The sequence below is a fragment of the Micromys minutus genome, assembly GCF_963924665.1.
Source record: "Micromys minutus genome assembly, chromosome: 9".
Lineage (NCBI taxonomy): Eukaryota > Metazoa > Chordata > Mammalia > Rodentia > Muridae > Micromys > Micromys minutus.
The window spans coordinates 43,621,460-43,643,343 of record NC_137978.1 but is presented as its reverse complement, the minus strand read 5'-3'; the positions used below and the strand labels follow the sequence as shown (position 1 = coordinate 43,643,343).

At 46.9% G+C, this 21,884-nt stretch overlaps 1 protein-coding gene across 3 annotated transcripts; it reads right to left on the bottom strand.

Moving 5' to 3' along the window:
* Nucleotides 1–996: 996 nt before the first annotated feature.
* Nucleotides 997–18,457, bottom strand: AK2 (adenylate kinase 2). Of its 3 annotated transcripts, XM_080921004.1 has the most exons (9): nt 18,299–18,457; nt 12,600–12,725; nt 9,538–9,648; nt 9,112–9,206; nt 5,132–5,204; nt 4,210–4,405; nt 2,999–3,069; nt 2,578–2,604; nt 997–1,925 (listed from the first exon to the last, which is right to left on the bottom strand). In XM_080921004.1, the coding sequence occupies exons 1-9, from the start codon at nt 18,389–18,391 to the stop codon at nt 1,857–1,859; spliced, it is 861 nt and encodes a 286-aa protein (XP_080777130.1). In that variant the 5' UTR covers nt 18,392–18,457; the 3' UTR covers nt 997–1,856. The 3 variants fall into 3 exon arrangements, with proteins under 3 accessions (XP_080777130.1, XP_080777131.1, XP_080777132.1); XM_080921005.1 differs by lacking the exons at nt 2,578–2,604; nt 2,999–3,069; XM_080921006.1 differs by lacking the exons at nt 997–1,925; nt 2,578–2,604; nt 2,999–3,069; nt 9,112–9,206 and having other exon boundaries at nt 4,265–4,405.
* Nucleotides 18,458–21,884: the final 3,427 nt, after the last annotated feature.

Here is a 21,884-nt window from a genome sequence, read left to right as displayed (position 1 = left end):
GTACTCGGTTTGATGTTAGTTCTTCAGCACTCCTGACACAATGAGGAAACCAGGGTCAAAGGCAGCTCATACTGGTAATCCAGTCTGCTCAGTTTGTCCTTGGCCGCGCTGTGCCATCCCCCAGGTTGGTCTGATATATTTTTTTCTTAATTGTACATGGCAACCAAGAAAAGCCAACAAACTTTAAGAGATTCATACTGCCCAAAGAAAGCAAAAGATTTGAGCAAAGCAGTCATGCTGACGTCTTGAGGCTACATGGAGGTGGGGACCTAAGAGCAGACAGGAGGGGCTGGCTCAGAGAGCACAATTTCATATGCCAGAGTCCTAAGACGCCTGAACAGTGGCGGTTCCAGCCAGTTCGCCATTGTTTTGGGAAGAGCAGCAGTTTCTCAGAAACCTCACTGGCAGAGGCAGCTTTCCAGGAGCAAAAGCTTCTGTGTACGCCAACAGCGTAAGCCCACTCTTGCTGGGAAGTAAACGGGTTTCAAACAAGACACACAAAGGGGCAACCAAGAGTGCTAAAAAGCGGCAGCCGGGCAGGTGGCCAGGGATGTGACGTATGCATCAGAAGTCTGCCAGGCTGCAGACAACTGCCCATCCCTAGTTATCCAGCACAGCAGGAAGCAGATACTTGTCTATATGTTCTGACCCGACGTTGTCTGATGCCTGCCGTGGTAGGTGCTAAGCCAAGGGCTGGTTTCCTACAGACTGTTTAAGGTTGTAGCACCAAAACTGTTTTTCAGATGAGACAGGAATGAAGTATGTGACTAACCACTGGGGTTTGTCATCCAGCACAGGCGCCGACGGCCGCAAGGGTGCAGGCTCCTCTTAGGAGTGCACACGTGTAGTCTGTTCCAGGACATCATTCTAACCATGAGAACTGGCTTTAAAGACAGGTCCAGAGTTTTGACTTTTTTTTTTTGTCTTGTGTCCAGAATTCTTCAAAAAGGCCACAACAGGGATACAAATTTTCAACATACTTTATTGACTCATGGGCCAAACATGGCAGCATTTGGTCAGTTATGAAAGGCACCTCATTGAAAAATACATCACAGTGTTGTTGGGCAATCCCAGTCCCAGGATTTGAGGGTGAGAAGGGCAATCTTTGGATGACTTAGCTTAAGACATTTTAGCTTTTCCCCCAACCCTTCACTGTAGAGGGCTGAACCCAGGGCTTTCGAGCGCCAGGCACTCATGCCCCTGACACACCCCTAGGCCTTTAAAGGGTCCCGTGGATGCATGAAGGCAAGGCTGTAAGACTAGTGTGTGCTGGGTGACTAATGGCTCTGTCACCAGAAAAGGGAACTCTTAAGTCACAAGTGTGAGACCTGTCTCCCCTCACTTCCCACAATCCCAGTAGCAATGACCTGCTGAGCCAGCACCCATTAGCTCATACCCCTCTCTTCCACACGTGCGGGTGAGTCTGTAACTTCATGGAATGGGGAACCACCAGCAGTTAACAGTCCTCTCCTCTGCACAGGATACACAGGCCCAGTCTGACTGCTGTGTTCTTGGCCTGGTGATCCATGAGGTTCTTATGTAGAAGCTGAGGTCTCTTAAAGAGCATTAGCTTTGTGGTCCAGAGGAAACAAGATGCTGATTGCTTAAAAATAATACCATGTCTTCTTATTTGCACCAATGCCCTCCAATCACAGTTTAAAAAAAAAAAAAAAATTAATCCTTTCCCTTACATATACTTTAACAATTCTCACCAATGTGTAAAAAAAAATTTTTTTTTTACTAATTATAACACTACCACTGTTCCAAATGCTCCTCCCCCCCCCACCTCCCTCACCATCCATCCATCTATCCTTCCTTCCTTTCCGTGACCACCCTTTTTCCCTTCTGCCCAGCACCTAAGAGCAGGGATCACACGGCGGGGAGATGAGCAGTGGTGCGGTCTCGCCTGGCCTTCGGTTACTAGGCTGAAATAGAGAGGAAACAAGAGAGAACAAAGTGGGTTTTTAAAACAAACAAACACACATCAGGGAAGGCTGCCATGCAACCAGATGCGTCAAAGCCTGGACACTTCTCTGCCAGGTTTCCGAAAGCTCTCATGCTTGCTGAGGTTACAACTCTGCAATTAAAGCAAAAGTACAACCCCTACCACCACCACCGAGCACGTACCCTAGGATTCCCCAGCTCTTACCTGAAGCCCAAATGCCACCTGCATTTGGTGTATGTGCATGCATGAAGATATATATGTATATATACGTATGTATATGAACAGGTGGCAAACGTCTGTGCACAGATCAGTCACATTCAATTAGCAACCACTCAGGGACCTGTACTTAGAGGTCGAGTGCCTACAGCTACTCTAGGTCAGGAAAAGTCAACTGCAGGATGCACAGAACCACCCCCTCCAGGGAAAGATGGCACATTCCTGCAGGCTCAGGATGGTTTTGGTTTCACTCCTCTCCCTTGTCCATTCCCAGCAGTCATGTGCTTTCCAGAAACACACAAGCCAGACTGGGTTTCTGTTAAGAGCAGACAGAATTAGCTTAAAGCCACGGAAACAAGCCAGGGCAGTGGCAGCAGACACTTGGAGGTCAAAAGGGAGGCAAGATGGCCACGTACCCAAGAGTTTCCATGTGGAGACAAGCCCTCGACAAATGCAGACAGTAGGAGAGTCAGGCCAGATGGGGACCAAGCACTTTAGAGTCAGCAGGAGGTTATTCTGAGGCAGGCGGCATATTTACTGGTCTCGTCACTGACTTTCTAATGGCTTTTCCAGAGGCTGAAGGCCTTGAGGTCTCGTCACAGCGCACACTAATTTATCTGTCACAAACCAACCAGAGACCAAAAGGCACAGCACAGACCATAGGACACGCAGAATTATGGGAGCTAAGGTTACAAATAAAAACTTGTAATGGTCATAGGTGGTCTTGTTTTGGGGTGATCTTTTCCTAGGGAGCCTATGGCTACCCATCAATGAAATATTTAAAAAAAAAAGAAAAGGGTTAAACTTGAAAGGGATGCATCTGACTTGGGTTTATACCTTGTGTTTGAGTAAATTTCTGATGGGAATGAATCCAAAGAGATTATCCCCAGTCACTGTTTGGTTCATCCCTGGAAACAGGCAAACAAAAAACAAACCTCCCTAACTGGGTCTGTCTGGGGAAACAGACGTGGCCATTCTGTTCCCTAGCCCAACGTTCAGGGACAACCCGAACCCCAGAGGACCTTCTACCTAGCATTAGTCTCTGACAGCAGCTCACTGTGTAAAGGGAAGTCCCGTGTGGTCTCAACTTTACAGCACCTCGGTGTGGATCCCAACACAGCCCAACCTTGTCACACTTCCACGCGGACGCCCCATCCTAGCAGTGTCTAGACTCTGTAATGTCTTTGAAATTCCATTTAAGGGGAAAAAATTAATGATCCTTGTGCACCCACTGACTTGTGGCTTTTTGTTTCCTGTCAAGAATGTGTATCAGGAACTGTGAAATTGTCTGACTTCATGTGACCCTAGACTTGAGTCAGCTGGTTGTGCTAAGTTCTATGAGGCTTTATAACTGGGGGTGTCTGTCAGTTTATTTTGGCCAAAAAATAGAAGAAAGCGAGAGAGTGAGAGCGAGAGCGAGATCGAGAGAGGAGAGAGAGAGAGAGAGAGAGAGAGAGAGAGAGAGAGAGAGAGAGAGAGAGAGCACGCGCACGAGGGGGGGGGGCAGCTAACAACACAGGAGGGGGAATTATAGGGCTGGAGAGGGAAGAAAATCTACTAAAACATGTTTTGTTTAAAAAATGTTATAATGAGGATGAACACAGTGGCACAAGCTTTAATCCCAGCACTCAGGAGGCAGAGACAAGCAGATCTTAGGAGTCTGAGACCAGCCTGATCTGTATAGCAAGTTCCGGGACAGAGGGGATACACACAGAAACCAGCTCAAGAACAAGTCATAATGATATCGATTATCTAATACCCCGTGTGCTAATTTTTATAAAACAAGAAAGAGAAAAGTAAACGTCTGGTAAAACAACAAGACTCAGAATGCAGGAGCGAGCACCCACGCACCACACATACAGATGAGCGCTGCACATAGGAGACACATCAAATAAGTGCTTTTTAATCGGTACATTAGAAGATAACCTCGCTGTCTGAGAGAGGACGTTCCTTCCAGCTACCTAACCATGACCACCCATTCCTTTCACAGAGAGGAAGTAGAGAGACCCTTTAGACCCAACATTAGATAAACATGACCAAGTCTTTACATGTGGCTTTGGAGAAGGCTGCCAGGATGCTTGCAAACACGACATCAGGGGACTGGGATGCATCGATGGCGCGGTGAATGCCCCGTTTCCTGTAGTACTCCACAAGGGGAGTGGTCTGAGTGTGGTAGGCCTCCAGGCGGGTCTTCAAGGCCTTCTCGTTGTCATCTGACCTGCGGACCAGGGGCTCCCCAGTGATCTGAGAACAAGGAACGGAAGGAGGGATTGTTATGAGATGTGGCCGCTCTGCCGCAGAGGGGCCAGAAGTAGTAATGCTCTCTTCTTGCTCTGTGCTCAGGCTGAGTGACTTCTGAGACAAGCACTTCAAGTCGTAAGTTGGAAGACAGAAGACAGAAGCGGGCAGCCCCAAACATATAAACCACTCCAGTCTTAGTTGCTTAAATATTTAGTGTAACTACTGAAGCACCACCCATTAACACCCTAAAAGCAGCAACTGAAACGAGAAAGGTCTCTGTTAGATTTGTCAATTTTTGAAATGTGACCTGTATTTATAGACCCTGGACAACCTGAACTTGTCTCACATGACAAGGGTAAGCCCAGGACGTTTGCCACTGTTGCCTGCATATTCTATAGCAGACCATGACACTCTGTATAGTGAATGAACAGGGACCATGGATGAGACCCAGGGCAGCAGTCACTGAATACCCCAAGAGCAGGGCATGCTGGAGCACAACAGTCAGCACATTCTCTTCAGTGCCAGCTCCTGGAACCACTCTCCTGACTAGCCAACGGCTGAGATGGCCACAGTGCCAGGAAGGGACTGCTATGACTGAGGACAAGCATAAAGCAATCTGGGAGACACTGTCCAGATTTGTGACCAGCCATCTCATTTACAAGACAGTGATATTTTCTGGGTAAGTAAGACCAAAGCAGCCCAACCCATTTCCTTTCTGAGTTTACATACATCATCTTTCATGGGCTCCTTTGGAGGGTTGAACTCCTCATGGTAGGACCGGCCACTCTTGGGGTGAATCAGCCTGCAAGACAGCAAATGATCATGAGTCGTGCTGCCTGGAAATACCTTGGTACTCCAGGGGACTCTGAAATGACAAGCAGAGAAAGAGAAGGTATATAGAAGACTTGAAATCAGCAGAGACCTCACACACACACCTCGGAAAATGCTGTCCTAGTGGAGGAGCACAATTGCTCTACCTCCTGTTTAGGAAAATGCCCACAGAAGAGTGGTTTTTGCTTTGTCCAAGCACAAGGAAAGCTGCTGGTGGACCTGCCTCATCCGGGGCCTGGAATGACTCTGATGTCGGCACACACAGCCATCCCTTCTAGTCATACCTATTTCCTAAACAAGTTCGTAGTTTCGACCAGATCTCATGCTGAGCCCTGTTGTTTACAGTGATGGGTCACAGTCTCTGCCACAGCAGCACTTAGCAGAAACCAACAGCTACAAGAAACTAGACAGTCCTCCTCAAGATTTGTACAAAGTGTTGGGAGAACACAGGATAGAAATTAACCCCATCCTTTTCATCTCCTTTTAATTAAAGACAGGGCTTGGTACATAGCCTACGCCAGACTCGATACCCCACACAGATGCCGTAGATCACAAGCACACACCTGGCTGCACTGCTTTATAAATCTAAGTTGGTTATAGTGCAAACACATAAGAACATGTTATAGATATTCAGACGATGGTGCATACCCCTGTGACCACACAGATAAAGGACAGCCTAAGACCAGGCAATGCTCAGGTATTAGTGAAAGAACACATTAAGCCAATCCTGAAGATGGATGGACACAGTAGCCTATGCTCACGGTCTCAGCTACCCAGGGAAGCCAAAGTGGAGGAAACACTCTGGCCCAGGACTCTGAACCAGCTTGGGCAACAGTCAGACTCCTTCCTAAAACAAAGGAGGTGTGTGTGGTAGCTCACACCTGTCATTCCAGAATTTGAGAATTTCCAGAGTTGAAGGCTAGCCTTTAGATCCTGTCTCAAAACAACACAAACAAAACAAAGCGAAGGAAAACAAGAGCAACAGCAGTGCGGGCGGGCTCACTGGCACTCACACCAAGCCTGATGACTGGCGCTCAGTCCCTGGGACCCACGTGAGATGGAGAACTGACTCTCAGTCTCTGCATGTGAGCTGTAGGATGTATGCACACCCCCCCCCCAACACCATACATAAATATAATAGAAACAGGGCGAGAGATGGGTCAGCAGTTAAGAATGCCTGCTGTTCTTGTGGAGAACCCAAGTTTGGTTTTCAGTAACCACAGTGGGCAGCTCACAACTACCTGTGACTCTCTTAGTGTCAGGATCAGAGTTATCTCACCTGTGGTCACCTGTACTCATACACACCTGCATGTATATGCACATGTGTTCGCACATACAACTAAAAATGAAAATATTTTCTTTGTTATTGCCAGGCGGATGTTTTTGTGATAAGGACTGTAAGAGGTGTTAGCTCTGGCTGTCCTGGAACTTACTATGTAGATCAGGCTGGCCTCAAATTCAGGTCGATCCACAAACCTCTGCCTCCTGAGAGCGGGTATGAAAGGTGTGCACCACCAGGCCTGACAAGTTGTACTTTCTTAATTTGCCTTCTATTTTGGTGTGTCTGTTTCTTCTAGGACATCCAGTGGCTCAGAGGTTGGGGAGAATGTATTTTGTCTATTATATGGGAAGTTATATTTACACTGTTGAAGTCCTAGCCATATAATGTGATCCTACATTTTAATCACAACATATTTTGGACAATGAACATCAGATGAGGAAAGGGAATGGCAGGGCTGGGGTGACAACACAGAGAGTCAGCTGTAGGTGAAGCTGCACTGTGAAGCAGGCTTGTGACAACAACTACTTATGGTGGGGTTGAGTCCTCCACTATGTGAGCCCTGAACAGCTTTCTCCCGTGTAGTGTATCCATTCATAAACAGTGCCAGTGGGATGCTGGGGAGAGCACTGGCCTCTGGGCTCGGCTGAAGCATCTCTGGAAAGGACTAGGGGCAAGAGTGGACCACTGGCATTTATCCTCTGGAGAACAGGGGGCATTAAACAGCCGGGCTGCAATAGACATAACTCTCTTTCCTCTGTATCCCCAGGCTGCCAGCCAGATTCCCTCAGCCCTCTGATTATATACACTCTCCCATTCTTCAGCCACTTAGGAACATCTTTTTTAAGAACATAAGGCACATACCCATGAAGAAAACAAAGGTAAGTGGAAAGAAGCCTGATCTCCCAGTTCTCTAACAGGCAGGACCACACGGCACAACCACAATAGCCCCATGAGCCACCGAGCCTGCTGGGCAGTGATCAGGCTGGGCTTCTACACCACTGACCTGTAGCGTGACAGTCTAGAGCAGGGGTTCTCTTATGCTGCGGCCCTTTAATACAGCTCCTCATGTTATGGTGACCCCAATCATTAAAGTATTTTTGTTGCTACTTTGGAGCTATAATTTTGCTACTTTTAGGAGTCATAATGTAGATATCTATATTTTCTGATGGTCTCAGCTGACCCCTGTGAAGGGGTCATTCAACTTCCAAAGGGGCTGAGACCCACAGGTTCAGAACTGCTGTTTTAAACCATTGTTGTTTGATCCACAAAAGTGAGTTGCTACTGGACATCAGGACAGTGACACCAGAGAGCCAACTGGTAAGATAATTAGGATACCAGAGGGTCAACAGCAAACATGTGAAAAACAGAGCTCAAACCTCTGTGAACAGAGTCTCAAAAACAGTATAACTGAAGGTCACTAGAGCTGAGGTCACAGCTCGGTCAGAATATTGTTGTGAAATCTTTGTTAAGCCCTCAGTTCCCATCTCATCTTCCATTAGCAAAGCAGAGACCTACCCACACAGCTCTTCGTAGGCCTGGGTAACTCACGAGTCTGGCATACCCGTGAGGCAGATGTGAGTCTTCTGAAGAGGAGGCGCACTCTCCTGCCTCCTGATATCCTGCAGCTTGTTCTTGGGATTCTCACTCATTCCTTGCATGTCATGTGACTATGAGCAGGTCCCCACACAGGGTCCTTGGCTGCCCCACCCCCCATTTATAGTCAGCACCAAGGTAATAGGTTAGAATGCTGTTTTTGCTCCACTATCTCATGGCTCCCGATGGTGTGACGACTCGTAAGCTCTGTGAAGGCCATTCCTCTCAGCGCTGCAGATCTCCCGTTAAACCCATGCTTTCATCCCAGCGTCACCCCCCACCCCGCTTCCGAAGCTGCCTCCTACCATGGGTCAAGTCTATCAGGGCTGCACCCCGAGCACCTCCCTTAACCAACACTCACTTCCACTTCTACTCCCTTCTAGAAAGCGTTGCTGAATTTATCTTTATTCAAGAGGTTGACTGGTTGGCATACCTCTCCCTCGAAGCCTTCTCCATCTACAGGCGCTCTTCTTCCTGTTACAACCAATGGCCAGAACCACCCAAATTTTATACATGCCCCCGAGATCAGAAATTAGGTGTCACTACACTATTCTCCAAGAGCTTATGAACTCACATTACAGGACCTGTTTAAGATCAGCTAATCAACATTCTAGCATGGGCCAGGAGGGGCTCATGAGCTCCCTACTTCTAACTGAGGAACCATGAGAGCCAGTTTCTTCAAGGGTATGGCCCCTGTAGGTTGACCACACTCCAGTGGATGACCCCATACCTATAAATATATTAACAGCACAAATTGGTGGGTCATTACTGAAAGGAGAGGGCTCGTTATAAGGTTAGAGGGAGAATTCACAAGGAATGAAGAATATATTAAACAATAGAAGAAACATGACTAAGACAGAGATGTTGTCTGAACCCGTGCTCGTCTTTCCACGTCACCGCAGCAGCCCCATATTGACACACAAGATCCAAACATTTTGAAATGGTTCTGAGCTTCTGCCCCACAAAGCTGGGAAAGTGCACAGGGACCTCCAGGGACACATACCTTCCAGTGATTCTCCGGATCAGCAGGGAGTCTTGGATGCTGAACTCAATGACTGAATCGAGTTTCTCTTTCCTCTTATCCATGAGGTCATCAAGCTGTAAAAGAGTGTGTGACCCACCTAAGCTTGATCAGACCCATCCCCTCAGAGATTAAGACAAAGGGCTGGGGCTGGAGAGATGGCTCAGTGATTAAGAGCACTAACTGCTCTTCCAGAGGTCCTGAGTTCAAATCCCAGCAACCACATGGTGGCTCACAACCATTTGTAATGGGATCTGATGCCCTCTTCTGGTGTCTGAAGACAGCTACAGTGTACTTACATATAATAAATAAATAAATTAAAAAAAAAAAAAGATCTTGTTTAAAAAAATAAAAAAGACAAAGAGCTGGCACTTGCTTTCATGCAACAGTGACACAAACATCACCTACCATTTCAGCCTGCCTCACAGTCCGAGGGAAGCCATCTAGAAGGAAGCCATTCCTGCATGAGGGCGTCTCCAAATTCTTCTCAATGAGCTCCACGACCATTTCATCACTCACCTGAAGAAAAGAGCCTGGGGTTCAAATCTGTCAAGCAGGCGATACACCTCAAACACAAGGTCAAAAGTGTGTTGTGTATATGATGACTTGCTACTGAACAGCAAGTCAGCTTGACTCCACAGAAGCCAAAGCAGAGTAAATGTCAGGGGCTTCCATTTCAATCTGGATCCTACATATACCTCCTTGAAGCTCGTGTGTTGAAGGCTTGATCTCCAATACCGTATTTTTAAACTTTGCTTATTGGAATGCACGTAGGATGGGGAGGGCAGGCACATGCCTCATGGCATGTGTGTGGAGCCTCTCCTCACCTTCCACCTTTGCATTGGGCTCAGCCCTGAGCTCAGGTCATCAGGCTTGAGCAGAGCACACTTTACTGTGAGCCATCTTGCTTAAGCAGTAAGCACTCTTGTTTGCCCCCCCCCCCCCCGCCTCTATAGGGTGCACAGCTTTGCTTTACCACATCTTCCACAATGGTTCAACACAGGCCTGGAAGTACTGCACCAAGCAACCTTAGACTGCAACTGAGCTAAAACAGCATTCTCTTCTTCTGCTGGTTTCTCTTAGGTATTCATCACAGTAATGCAAAGCTGACCAGTACAGGTTGCACCTGAGTTATTCACTCCCACAGTTCTGTAGTGGCCATAGACATGCCTCTGCCCTTGTAACTCTAATGTGTTTCAATAAATCTGGGAAGGGAAGAGGGGTCCAGAGTCTGTGGTCAGCAACAAGCTGCCTCGAGATGATGAGGATACCCGGCAGTAAAATCACCTGAGAACCAGAATGTGGGAAGTACCAACCTTCCGACTTACAAGTTGATTAGATTAACGGTATCGTGACTGACACGTGGACTTGATATTTATTGGGACTGTCTAAGTCTGAGAAAGAATTGCACTGAATGGGCAATACTGGATCAGAAACAAGGAGATGACGAGCCATCACAATGTAGCCCAAGCCTCTACAAAAATCCCACCAACACATTATTAAAAAAAGGCTTTCTCCCAGAGTCTTTAGAGAGAGAGGAGCCCCCACCTGTATTACACATGGTGAAGGCTGCCAACGCTGGCAGCTAAAGGTTTCATCTTCAGGAGCAGCTATGAACTTGGGGACAAAGTGTAGCCTGCAACTGCAGGCAGAGATAAGCAATATCCCAATTTCCTCTCACAGAACTTTCTGCCAAAACCCAAAGTCCAAACTCTATCATCCTGGCTTGATTCACGGCCTCACTGACATAGAAGGGAAGCTAGGGAGCAGTGTCTGCACAGACAAACTGTGGCACCACTCAGTAGTGCTCTGGTATCTCCGGGCCTAACAGGTAATTTGGGGAATAAAAATAAAGTTCAGATTCCAGCCAAGCAATATACCCAGAAAGAAGGGACCAGAGAAACCAGGTGTGGTGGTCACACTTGCAATCTCTTCAATGGGGCTGAGTTAGAGGCCAGCCTGGGACACATTGTAAGTGCCAGGCCAACCAAAGACACAGGCCAAATCTTGCTTCAAAAGCTGCAGTGGGCAATCAGTAGTAGTGCCTGCTACCAAAGCCTAAAACCTTAGCTTGAACTCAGGGTACATGGAGAAAGGGGAGAACTGACCCCCAAAAGTAGTCCTCACCTCCACATGAATGCTGGGCCAGGCAAATGCCCACACTGACGGAGTGGAATTTAGAAAAGGAAACACAAGAGCAAAGCAAAGTGTCGGAGAGACTGTGGTTCAGCGCTCCAGCACCTGCCTACTGGGTTGAGGAACAAAATGACTTCTGAAAGTGTTACCAGACGTCAGGTTCCAGAATAAATGTTAGAAGCAAGATCTGGCAGCAAGCAAACATTTGTCAGTTCACTGAGCTTGTCAGATCAGGCCGGTTTTTGGGTTATCACATAGGACTGCTTTTCCACACCCGCCAAGAAACTCCCTTGTTAGAAATAGAGCCGTGAGCGCCAAGAAAGCTTTAAAAATGTTTCTGCAGTCTCCTAAGTCTTCCTTTGCAGACATGCCTAAATCTTGTCCTAGGAAAAGCAGTTTCGACTTGTTAAGCTCTGTCTGGGTAAATTATAAAATGCATTGGTACAAAGTATCTTCAAGAAGTCTGTGAACACATGGGAGGAGCTGTTGGGAGGAAAGGGAATGGGGGAAATGATGTCATTATATGTGTGTGTATGTACACATATATATTGTTTGTTTTGAGAGTGGGTCTCACTGTATAGCCCTGGTTGACCTAGAACTTAAATTCAGAGAACTGCCTGCTTGCTTCTCAGTGATGGGACTTAAAGGTGCGGCCAGACACACAAACACACACACACACACACACACACACACACACACTCCCTCCCACCTACGTTTAGGTTTTTAGAATTTATTGTTTTATGTGTGTGCAGGCATATTCGAGCACTATGTGCATGCCTAGTGTCTGCCTGAGGTCAGAAGAATGTCAGAGCTCCCGGGACTGAGATTACAGATACCTGTGAGCTGTCATGTGGATGCTGGGAATCAAACCCCGTTCCTCTGATAGAACAGTCCGTGCTCTTAACTACTGAGCCATCTCTCTAGCCCCTGTAACTATATTTTATTAAAAAAAATAATACTAAAGAAAAAAATACGGTGAACAGGGCTGGGAAGATGGTTGTGAAAAGTGCTTGCTCATGTACACAAAATAATAAAAACTTGTATATAAGTAAGTTTTGATGAAATCATAAATCTAGAATAAACCTAACACTATGCTGTGTTCATGGTTCCTATTACCTGCCAGTGTGTTAGAAACAACACAGGACTGTCTCAGCAGACTTTCTATGGTGAGAACGATCTGTGTCTGCACTGGTTGGTAAAGTCTTCAAGTGTGTCTATGATGAATGAGGAAGTAAATGTTTAATAAAGTCAAAGCTGAGCAGCCACCACAGCTGGGGACACCATTCTGGACCCAGGAAAAGGAAAAGCAACAGTCCCAGTACGTCCAAGCCTACCAGTTTTCCAGCATCCATTGTCGCCTTCAGCTTCTTTCCCAGCTCTGAGCCTGAAGCTACCATGGCTCTCAGCATGTCCCCAGTGGCCAAATGACAGACACAGAATCTTTCAGCCAATTTGGGTGCCTGTGGAGCCAAAGACAAAAAACAAACAAACAAAAACAAACAAAACAAAACAAACAAACAAACAAAAAAGAAAAACAAGAAGAATTAACGCCGTAGACCCTGGATATGAACCTAGCCCCGGCATTTACTGGCTGTGTGAACTTGGTCAAATGTCTACTTACTTTCTTGCTTCTAACAGGGATAAGAGCATTTTACCTTTCATTCCAACGTAAAGCAACAGCAGGGTTATTGTGAGAATCATATGATTACGGGATGATGTATGTAAGGTACCTGAATACACTTAACACACAGGAAGCCGTCGTAAATACTAGCTGTTCCACTAACCCCACCACTGAAACACAAGCTCACGTTCCCTGAATAACCGAGGGCAAACCCAGCAGCCATGCAATATTCACACAGCAGCCATGATACTTAGTGACGTTCATTTATAAAGCAGATGGACCAAGACCTGGCTGAGTATCTGCCACAGGGGACTCTGTTACTGTGGTTTGCTGTGGCCACTAGGCCTGGCAGCTGGAGAAGACGGGGCATCACCACTGTGGCATCCTAGCCAAACCACTTTCCTTCCCTCTCACAGACAGAGCAGTTTCCACATCTGTTTAAATGAAGAACATGAGCCACTCAGAAAGTGGCCGTGGAGCACAGATGAGAGGTGCAGGCTGACCCTTTCCACAGTAACCATCTTACAGCAGTTTTACAATCGGTTCTAGTTTGTTTTGTGACTACGTAGCTCAGGCTGGCCTCCTGAGTGGCTTCAACTACAGACAGGTGTCTGCCCCAGCTCAATATGGCCATTTGGCTGAGAGTTACAGTAAGCACCTCATTCACCCCTGGCTCTGTGGCCCGAGTTACTTCTCCTTTCTGGGTAGACAGAGAGGGAAACAATCGAGCATCACCTATCCCACACATTCAGATCTGTTCTGTACTCACAGGAGCCCAGCTTTGCGTTCAGTGGTTTATAGAGGTAGCAGCTGGGATCCCTGTTTAAACTAGTTCACTGGGTGTTTTCTTGGGTGTATGAGAAAAAAACAACCAATGGGACTCCATGCAGGAAATTCTGGTTTGTGATTCACAGACCGATTCCACTAAGGTGAAGAAATCACCTCATAAGGAAATGAAACCCAGTGAGATGGAGTTAGAGCCAGCACTTGTGAAAATGAAGGTCAGCAAGAGCTGGTGATGGAAAGTCGGCTGCACTGTGGACCCACACCCAGGGAACGGAGAGCTTCCTGCCTATCTACTCTGTGTTTATTAAAATTAACTTGAGCGGATAAATCACAGAAGCTGGGGTTATACACTTGGCAGAAAAGCTGCTCTGATAACTCAAGTGTTCAATGGTTACTTCTGGCTGCTCAGTTACTTCCAGGTGACCCCTAGAGCTTCGAGAACGACACTCACCATAGCCAGGTGCAGGACTGTGCCTTAGTTTACTGCTGGTCATATGGGAGCACACACCGACTCCACCCAACCGGGCCCAGACTGTGAAGAATATGGATAGGCTGGAATCCTGTCTAAGACACTCAGTCGCTGTACGATATGGGGCTGGAGAGATGGCACAGCTGGAAAACCACTTGCTTTGTAAGTACAATAACCTGAACTCTAACTCCAGAACCCACGGCCAACAAGCTGGTTGTGGTGATGTGTGCTTATAATCTCAGCACTGGGGAGTCAGACAGACAGATCCCTGAGTCTCACCGGCCTATGTCTAACCCATGTGATGAGCACCAGGCCAGTCAGAGATCCTGCCTAAGAAAAAAGGGTGTCCACTGAGCCATTTCCTAGACCAGAGAAGATCTGTCATGTTGACATAAGTCATGCAATATGGAATTATACCGGCACAAGAGGAAGTGGTGGGAAGGAAACATAAATACCACTGGACAGGTCAGGGGCAAACAGCTGCTAATGTGGACTGGACAGTGTATGCAGTGAAGGGAATTCGATGAAGGGATCCTTAGGAAGGGATCAGCCAAAGCAGAAATACCACCCAGCTACAAGGGACTCCTGACTCACAGGAATGGAGGCCCAGTGCTCTCGGATCTTTTGATCTTCATGAGAAAAATGAGTTGTGATTTCTTGTTTTTAAAATTTCACCACTGAAAACATTCCATAGTCAACCCATTAATTGGAGAGTTGACAAAGAGAGAGGACAAACCAAGCGTTTAAACGGGCTTTATAAACCACACCGGGCAAGAAACTAGGGGATGGAAAGTTTCTCTCTATGGACACACAAGCTAAACACCAGCTGTGATGGGAGCCTGGAATCCCACGCTTAGGAAGGTACGGAAGGAGCACTGTGAACAGTCCTGTTTTGCCGCCCAGAATTAATTGCTAGGCTTAGGCAACAGATAGTAACAGCTCCTAACCCATCACAGACAAACAATATCAGAAGTGTCCAACCAAAGGCCAGAACATGGCAGCGCCTGGGTAGCCAGGACTAGAAACAGAATCTGATAAACCGGATGCTGCAAACATTATCTGCAGGAAATGGAAGAGAGGAAGATGTTAAAAAAACCGAAGGAATATAACCGAAAACTCTCAGAAAAGGGACAATATTCTCAGGACAAGGCACTTCATTCCACAAAACTACAGCATACAGAAAAGGAAGGGGGGGGCGCGAGATGGCTCAGCAGGGAAAAGTGCCCACACCAAGCCTGCTGTCTAGAGTTCAACACGAGGGACCCACATGGTGGAAGGGGAGAAACGACTGAAAGCTGTCCTCTGGCCTCCACATGTGCACTCAGGCATGCACACACCCTTGCACACATGCCAAATATCTTTTCTAAAGATAAAACAAAACAAAACAAGAAAACCAAAAAAAAAAAAAAAAAAAAAAAAAAAAAAAAAAAAAATCAAAAAACAAACACTAGACTTAAAGTTATCTGTGAGACTGAAAGAAATTAGAACGTTGACTATTAAAATTTGTAACAGTGTTAGGGGATATTGAACCTATATATTTTTAAAAAGGGATTTTGTTTTAGAGATACTAAAATATATTATAAAACTGCTACAGTACCTGGAGCTCCTTTCACATAATCTGTAGGGTGGGTGGACGGGAAGGCAATGGCTGCCGTCAGCTGATGGTTACTGAAACTATCACACCACTCTTGTTGTGGTACTGAGGACTTGACCCACGACCCCACAAAGGTAGGTAAACAAACGGCCAGCGAACAGGTTCCCAGCCTACTTTGGGGCTTAGGCTGATTTCAGTCTTGGCCCAGATAGGACTTGAACCTGTGAGCCTTCTGTTTCAGCCTCCATAGTAGCTAAGCTCGCACCTGCTCCCTTCTGTGTCTATAAAGCTTACAATGGCTTTGTGTGAACTTTTGTTCAACACTATGAAGCTACAACCACCAGTGTGTGTGTGGCTCCTGATGTGGACAGGGAGGAGGACAGAGGTTGTCTGAGTGCTGTGTGTTTGCTGAAGTCCCAGCTCTTAGTTTTGTGGTGGTGTTCTTGGACACAGGGAATCAAACTTTAGCTGGGATGTCTTCAAACTTGGTTTCCTCAGTTTCCTCCTGCCTCTGTCTCTGAGAATACGGACAGGCATGGGCTGCCATCTTCCTCCTTCAAGCCCAACTTCTAATCACTGCAAACTCTTCTTGGACCAACTTCCACCTGTCTCGCACCATCTTTAGTGAGTTCACTGCAGAATGTCCTCTCAGGTCTGAATAAATCAGCTTGGTGCTGAACTACACCTGAGTTGGGGGCAGAGAGAGATGCTACTGAGTGGGCTACGGTCACCTGTAGTTGTCATGTGCCCTACCACCAACTAGGAATGCGTGGGTGCTCCCGATATATAGGCCACAGTCTTCCAATGTCCTTGTAAGCTTTACATTTTCCAGGTGGAAACACTGAGAAATCACATAGCTTTCTACACATAACAGACATACACAGATGGAGACGATGAAACCTCTGATGCAGCACTGGATGAGTTAGTTGCCCATTTCACTAATGAAACAGTCAGCTTCAGTGTAAACTTAAAAAACAAAACAAAACAACAACAACAAAACAAACAAACAAACAAAACCAAAGTGCCACTGTGGGCGATCCTGTCTATACTAAAGGAACTCCAAATAGAAGTTGTTCACATTCAAGATTAATCACGGCTATGCTATGTGTTACCTGATAACTGAGAGTGACAGGAACTGGAACAAGGGATGTCAAAGTCATTGAGTACAAAGAACTGGTGAGACCTCACAAAAGAACCCCTAAGTTTACAGAGAGAGGAGGTACAGCGGTCCTTTGTGACTTTCAGCCCAGGGGCAGAGGGAAAGTCAGAGGAAAGGAACTAAAGCCTTCTAGCCCTCCTTTCTCTGGTCACAGAGTTCCAGGAGTCCCAACAATAAGTAGATGATCATCTGCTTGCCAAAACTTTGAGACAAACGGGACAGGTGACATGGGCCCACAGGTAAAGTAGCTTGCCATCAAGTCTGATGGCCCAGGTTGGATCCCTGGGCTCCTCAGGGTAGAAAAAGAAAATGATTCCAGCAAGCTGTACTCTGACCTCCACGTATGCACCATGGCTAGAATGTCCCTGCACACACACTGTCTCCCACCCTCTGTGTGTTAGAGAGGGAGGGAGGGAGAGAGAGGGGAGATATCTTTAAAAACATAACAATAAACTCGGCAGTGCTAGGAAGAGGGAGGTCAGTGCCCTTGGGAACCCAACCTTGAAAGAACTCCCTCTTCAGAGCATAAGATGGGAGGTAGGGGTGAGGGGTGATGCCAAAGGCTGGGCAAGAAAATGACACCAATAACCCACCATATGAGCTCCCCAACCCTAATCTACGGCCCAGGAGGCACACGCCTCTGTGAACAGACTTCACTGACTCTGAAAAGTCACTGGACCTCTGGGCCTGTTTTCCCACCCTCTGACCCAGCATGTTAGAGTCCCCAAATCGCTCCATTACAACCACCAGAGCCATCTCATGCTGCTCCATGAGCACTCCCTGTCCCACTCACAACCCCCATGATTCCTGCGGCTTATGAACCAGATCTATATATTCATTTCCAGCTTTCTGGCGAGCTGGAAAGGTCCCCCCCCCCCCCCCCCGTGGCTCACTCAGCTCAAACCTCACTCCTGGCAGAACGCCTCGATTAGCATACGCCGGCTCCCACTCTGCCCCACGTGGAGACTTCTTAGTACCCCTAGTCATTAATCATTAAAAATAAAAAAAAAAAGTTTTACCCCCTTGTGCCTGGAAGTTATCCCTAACTCAGGGCAATCAACCCTCAAGCCCCAGGGCGTCTTGGTCACAAAGCTTTCTCCCACTCGGGCCTGTGATCTGGAGCTTCAGCCAAGGGGATCGCCCTGCCTCTCACAATTTTCAAGTAACAGCCCCTGGATGCCCTAAAACGACCCTGGGTTCCCCCAAGAATCCCAAACAAGCCTCCCCCTTTCTGCGACTGGGATCTTCCCCTAAATACCGCGCCACAACTGGAGACCCCGCGAGGGTCTCTGCAGGCCAGGGCTCACCACCCAGTTCGGGGCGGGAAAGGAGCTTCCGGATCTCCGACCGCCCTGACCTTGTAACTCTGCGGGCTCCGCCGCCGGGCACGGAATGGACACTCACCTGGGTCCCCTTGCCAGCCCCGGGCGGCCCCAGCAACACGGCCCGGATGCCCTTCGGATACTCTGGTTCTGAAGCCAACACGTTAGGAGCCATGTCTTCCAAAGCCTCACTCTACCAGCCACCCGCACACCTCACAGGTCTAGCGCTTCCAGGCCAGCGCACAGCCTACTCTGGGCTCGCACTGGTCGCTCGCCGCGTCCGTCCTCCCTCTCCACCCGCCCCCAAACTTGACGGACACTTTCAACTACCAATAGGACGACGAAACTTAGAAATTCCTGTTTCTGATTGGACAGCATAGAGACCGAGGAAGAGGCGGGCCAGCCGGGAAGAGCTGAGCAGGAGGGCGCGTGTGGCTCTCCGCTGGTGTATGGAGTGGGCGGGAAAACGAGAAGGAAGCTTGGAGCGAGTGGGAAGTTTTAGTTTGGCATATGACTCCAGAATGTGTTTGAGCCCTGTGAAATTACCTGTGGGAGTATAAGTGGGTAAAATCACTCCAGGAAACAAATGGGCAATAACGTACCCTTTGGACCAGTAATTCCACTTCCAAGAATTCAAAGGCATAATCAAGGAATATGTATTTTCTGACAAAGATGTTGATTGCCTTATTAAAACTGAAAGAGAAATTGCCCAAATGCCCAATAGTAAGATTGGTTAAATAAATTCCAACAAGTTTGTAGTCTGAATACCGCCCCCCCAAACATCCCATGAACAACACTTTTTAATCATAGGGAGAAATGCCCACCCATACAGAATTGCAGCAGTTAGAAGAAAGTCCAGTGTGGTTAGGGGAGCATCTTCCCTTTCTGCACGAAGCTGTATAATGCGTTCTATAGTAACTTGGTGTGAAGACTTGTAACTTTAGCTATTTGAAATTCAAGGCCAGCCTGGGGGCAGTTTAATGAGACCTTGTCCCAAAATGAAATGGAAGAGAGCTGCAGTTGGCTACAGTACAGAGACAGGAGTTTCTGGACCCAATCCCCAGGACTGCAAACAAAATACAATGCATATGCATATATGCACACATACAAAACCTCCCTGGCTTTTAAGTCAGCAGAAAGACGGTTTTTATCCAGAGAGGTGAGCCTGTTTTGGACAAGGCAATGATTTCGCCAGCTTCTTGGTGTGTCAAAGTTTCATCCTGTCCCATAGGAGCCTTTCTCAACCAGAAGTGCAAATGTGATTAGGAAATCATTCTTGCCCCACAGACACAGAGCAACCATTTTCTAAACCCTTGTGGTAAATCTGCTGTCATGTTACCTCATGGACGTTAGCAAGTTGTCTAGATGGCTCAGCTAGTAAAGACGCTTGCCATCAAACTCTAAGGACCTGCGTTTGATTACCAAGACCCCCCCCCCCAATGGAAAAACTCTTACAGGTTGTCCTCTAACCTCCACATGTATGCTTTGGCACACATATCTGCACGCACATATATGTTCACACACACAAAAACAAAGTTAATGAAGTTAAAGAAAAAAAAAAGAGAGAGAAATAACATTCATTCTTTCTTCTCATCCTGGACTTTTCATGGGAGCCTACTTGATCTGGTTGGGTTCTCTTAGTGGCCTTGAAGGAAGCAGGGGTTTTGGAGTCATTGTTAAGACAGGAAACTGAAGTAAGAGGTGATCACTATATAGTTACACTGTCACAGGATTGTAAGTAATAGTGTGAAATAAGGGATGGGGTGATAGCTCAGTGAGTGCTGTCTAACACTCAAGAATGGGAGCCTGGGTTCAGATTCCCCAGCACCCAGATAATGTCAACAAATATTTATCACCCCAGACCTGGAGAGGCAGAGGTTGGCAGATCCTCGGAGCTCACTGATCAGAAAGTCTAGCTAATGAGAGAGCTTCAGATTCACTGGAAGGCCTGTAGAGAGAATCCCATGTGTGCCGTGTCGATAAGAAGCAGGTGGCCTATTAGCAAAAGGCAGAAAGAAGGGGGTGGGAGTTCTGGGAAAGACATGTGGCCTCTAGGAGATAGTCGGAGGGGGAAGATGCCTGGCCCAGACTCTGGGCTCATGAAGGGGAGTCGGGCTCCTGAAACCGAGAAGAGAAGAAACCAGCCATGTGGCTGAACTCAAAAGAGTTTGAATCGGTTATGTAAGTTATGAGATAGGGAACAAGCTGAAGCTTATGGCCTAGGCATTTATTTATAAATTAACAGGCCTCTGAGTTGTTACTTGGGAACTGGGGTGCAGGTGGGAAAGCCCACGTTTGCCTTGTCTCAGAAAATAAGGCGAAGGGGAAGGAGAGATGATTCAGGGGTTAAGAGCACATTGTGTTGGTTTGGCTCTGCAACTCTAGTTTCAGAGATCTGATGCCCTTTTCTGACCTTCAAAGGCACCAGGTACAAGCACAGTGCACATACATACATGTAGACAAAGCACTCACGCGTGTAAGGTAAAATAAATGCATCTAAAAAGATGGAGAGAAATAAGCCAAAGACACGTGCTGTCAACCTCTGGTCTTCCCGCCAACATGCAGACACACACACACTTGCAGACACATACACACTTGCACTCACATGGGCACAGGCATCCATGGTCGGGGGTGAGAGGGACCAGAAGCCCCTTGCAGTAATGCAGGCCTATGAATCTAGCATTTGGGAAATGGAAGAGGAAATTCAAGGCCATTTTGGGTCCTGTAGCAAACTCAAGACCAGCTTAGGATATATGAGACCCAATCTCAGAAACAGCAATAGCTAAACAAGCAAGCACCACAAACAAAAGACTGGGGGAAATGAGCTAATATGGCAGAAAACACAGGGCTTGTGGGAGCAAGCACATTTTGTCTGGGAGAAACTTCTGGGTAGGCAAATTCCATCTTGTCAGTCCTTCTTGCTGGTAATGATGACTCCCTGTTCTTATTCTGACCAGGCATGGGCACCCTTAACCCCAGAATGGAATGTAACTAAAATTATATATACATATTACAAAATGTAAGATTTGTTTATTTTTTAAAGATTTATTTATTTATTTTATGTATATGACTGCTCTATCTGCATGTCTGCCTGCATGCCAGAGGAGGACATCAGATATCAGATCCCATTACAGATGGTTGTGGGCAACCATGTGGTTGCTGGGAATTGAACTCAGGACCTCTGGAAGAGCAGTCAGTGCTCTTAACTGCTGAGCCATCTCTCCAGCCCCTATTCATTTATTTTTGACTTTTTTTTTTTTTTTTTTGAGATAGGGTCTCAAGTATCCCAGACTGGCCTTTAATTGGCTATAAGCAGAGACTGACCTTGAACTTCTGATCCTCTTGTCTTTACCTCTAGAATCCTGGGACCACAGGCTTATATTGCTGTGTCTATCTGTGTGCACTGCTGGGGATGAAACCCAGGGTTCCAGGCCCGTTACACAAACGTTCTATTAACTGAATGACATTCTCAGCCTAATCATAGAATCTTCTAAGCTTTGAGGCATAGTAAGAATCCTAAGAAAAGTCCAAAGAGATGTTTCATAATCATGTAGTTACCCAACTATAAGTTTTAATAATAACTGCTTTTACTGGGTACTGTGGGCCAATCAGTAGGCTAAAACACTCTGCATGTTTTATCTCACACAGTTCTCACAGCCACCTGAGAC

Coding starts and splice junctions, on each gene's coding strand:
- AK2 (XM_080921004.1), bottom strand. CDS start 18,391: ATGGCTCCTAACGTGTTGGCTTCAGAACCAGAGTATCCGAAGGGCATC. Junction 9,649..12,599: donor CAATGGATGCTGGAAAACTG/GTAGGCTTGGAC, acceptor TCTTTTCTTCAG/GTGAGTGATGAAATGGTCGT. Junction 9,207..9,537: donor CTGTGAGGCAGGCTGAAATG/GTAGGTGATGTT, acceptor ACTCTTTTACAG/CTTGATGACCTCATGGATAA.